The sequence below is a fragment of the Chiloscyllium plagiosum genome, chromosome 45 (genome assembly GCF_004010195.1).
Source record: "Chiloscyllium plagiosum isolate BGI_BamShark_2017 chromosome 45, ASM401019v2, whole genome shotgun sequence".
Taxonomy (NCBI): domain Eukaryota; kingdom Metazoa; phylum Chordata; class Chondrichthyes; order Orectolobiformes; family Hemiscylliidae; genus Chiloscyllium; species Chiloscyllium plagiosum.
Genome location: NC_057754.1, coordinates 7727658 through 7729987, shown reverse-complemented (window position 1 = coordinate 7729987; position 2330 = coordinate 7727658). Strand labels below are relative to the sequence as shown.

Genomic DNA, 2330 nt, shown 5'->3' with positions numbered 1-2330 from the left:
GTACCACCCTCTGTGTGAAAATTTGCCCCTTAGGTCTCTTTTATATCTTACCCCTCTCACCCTAAACCTATGCCCTCTAATTCTGGACTCCCCCATCCCAGGGAAAAGACTTTGCCTATTTATCCTATCCATGCCCCTCATAATTTTGTAAACCTCTATAAGGTCATCCCTCAGCCTCCGACATTCCAGGGAAAAAAGCCCCAGCCTGTTCAGCCTCTCCTCCTCAAATCCTCCAACCCCGGCAACATCCTTGTAAATCTTTTCTGAACCCTTTCAAGTTTCACAACATCTTTCCGATAGGAGGGAGACCAGAATTGCATGCAATATTCCAAAAGTGGCCTAACCAATGTCCTGTACAGCCGCAACATGACCTCTCAACTCCTGTACTCAATACTCTGACCAATAAAGGAAAGCATACCAAACGCTGCCTTCACTATGCTATCTACCTGTGACTCCACTTTCAAGGAGCTAAGAACTTGCACTCCAAGGTCTGTTTGTTCAGCAACACTCCCCAGGACCTTACCATTATATGAAGAGAATCTGGATTGTTTGGGACTATATTCGCTCAAGTTTAGAAAAATGCATAGAAACCTTTACCATTCGAACAGGACTAGACAGGGTAAACATAGGAAGGATGTTCCTGATGACCTGGGGAATCCAGAACCAGGGGGTCACAGGCTAAGGATTATGGGATGGGCCGTTTTGGACTGAGATGGGGAGAAATGTGTTCCCCAGAGAGTGGGGGGGAACCCTATGGATTTCTTTATCACAGAAAATGCTTGAGACCAAAACGTTGAATATTTTCAAGAAGGAGTTATAGATATAGTTTTTAGGGCTAAAGGGAGCAAAGGGTATGGGAGAAAGGGTATGAGTCAGAGAGTCTGAGATTAACAGCACAGAAACAGACCTTTCAGCCCAACTTATCCATCCCAACCAGATATCCTAGCCTTATCTAGTCCCATTTGCCAGCACCTAACCCCTACCCCTCTAAACCCTTCCTATTCATATACCCATCCAGATGCCTTTTAAATGTGATTGTACCTGCCTGCAACACTTCCTCTGGCAGCTCATTCCATACACGCACCACCCCTGGGAAATGCAGGGTTACAGGGATAGGCTGGGGGCGGCTGGATCTGGTAGGGATGTTCTTCAGAGGATCACTGTTGACTCGAATGGCCTGCTTCCACACTAGGGATTCTATCAGGGCATCACTGCTTACCTGGTGCAAACTGTCTGCTCTCTGTGTCTGTTTCTGTCTGCTTTTTTGAGCTGCAATCCTGTTCTTTTCCCTTCGTCTCAGTTTTTTATGATCACCGTCGTAATCCTGCGCGTGCAAGGGGAAAAACGTTCGTGAACGTAGGGTCAGAGGAACCGTTCCCCCTCCCTCCTGCCCTCTGCAAACATACACCCAGTCCTGACCCAAAGCGCTCCCTGAGGCAGGAATCCCAGCTTCTGATCGGCTGTGCACTGGGTGCTGATCTGACAGCGGCCACAGCCCTGTGCTCCCCCAATATCAAGAGGCTTTTGAAAGACCTTGCACTACTCACCTCCACCACTCAACCCACAGCAGATTGGAGCCTGGTATCCCCTCAGTAACATATTCAAGTCTCATTTTCATTCAGCGCTGTCCACGGTCAGCAATAAATCCTCAAATTACGCTGCTAATGTAGGGGCACGTTTAAACCCCAAGGTGCCATGATGCATACTAACCCCTCCCTCACCCCTCCATGAGACCACACCCCTTTATTGAATAGTCTCTTCTGCCTGTGAGAGGGCCACTTTGGGGTCCAGATTAAGATCCAATGCAAAGGATGGAAACTTCCGCAGTGCTCCCTCAGCACTGAACCTTCAACAGTGCGGCGCTCCCTCAGCACTGACCCTCCGACTGTGTGGCGCTCCCTCAGCACTGACCCTCCGACAGTGCAGCACTCCCTCAGCACTGACCCTCCGACAGTGTAGAGCTCCCTCAGCACTGACCCTCCGACAGTGCAGCGCTCCCTCAGCACTGACCCTCCGACAGTGCAGCGCTCCCTCAGCACTGACCCTCCGACAGTGCAGCGCTCCCTCAGCACTGACCCTCCGACAGTGCAGCGCTCCCTCAGCACTGACCCCTCTGACAGTGCAGCGCTCCCTCAGCACTGACCCTCCGACAGTGCGGCACTCCCTCAGCACTGACCCTCCGACAGTGCAGCACTCCCTCAGCACTGACCCTCCGACAGTGCAGAGCTCCCTCAGCCCTGATCCTCCGACAGTGCAGCACTCCCTCAGTACTGACCCTCCGACAGTGCAGAGCTCCCTCAGCACTGACCCTCCGACAGTGCAGAGCTCCC

At 51.6% G+C, this 2330-nt stretch overlaps 1 protein-coding gene across 1 annotated transcript in view; it reads right to left on the bottom strand.

The window, feature by feature from the left end:
- LOC122543883 (basic leucine zipper transcriptional factor ATF-like) overlaps nt 1-2330 on the bottom strand; it is a 7297-nt gene that overhangs the window by 4139 nt on the left and 828 nt on the right. Inside the window, exon 2 of the mRNA XM_043682740.1 lies at nt 1220-1324. Coding sequence (XP_043538675.1) covers nt 1220-1324 — 105 coding nt within the window. The remainder of the gene's footprint in view (nt 1-1219; nt 1325-2330) is intronic.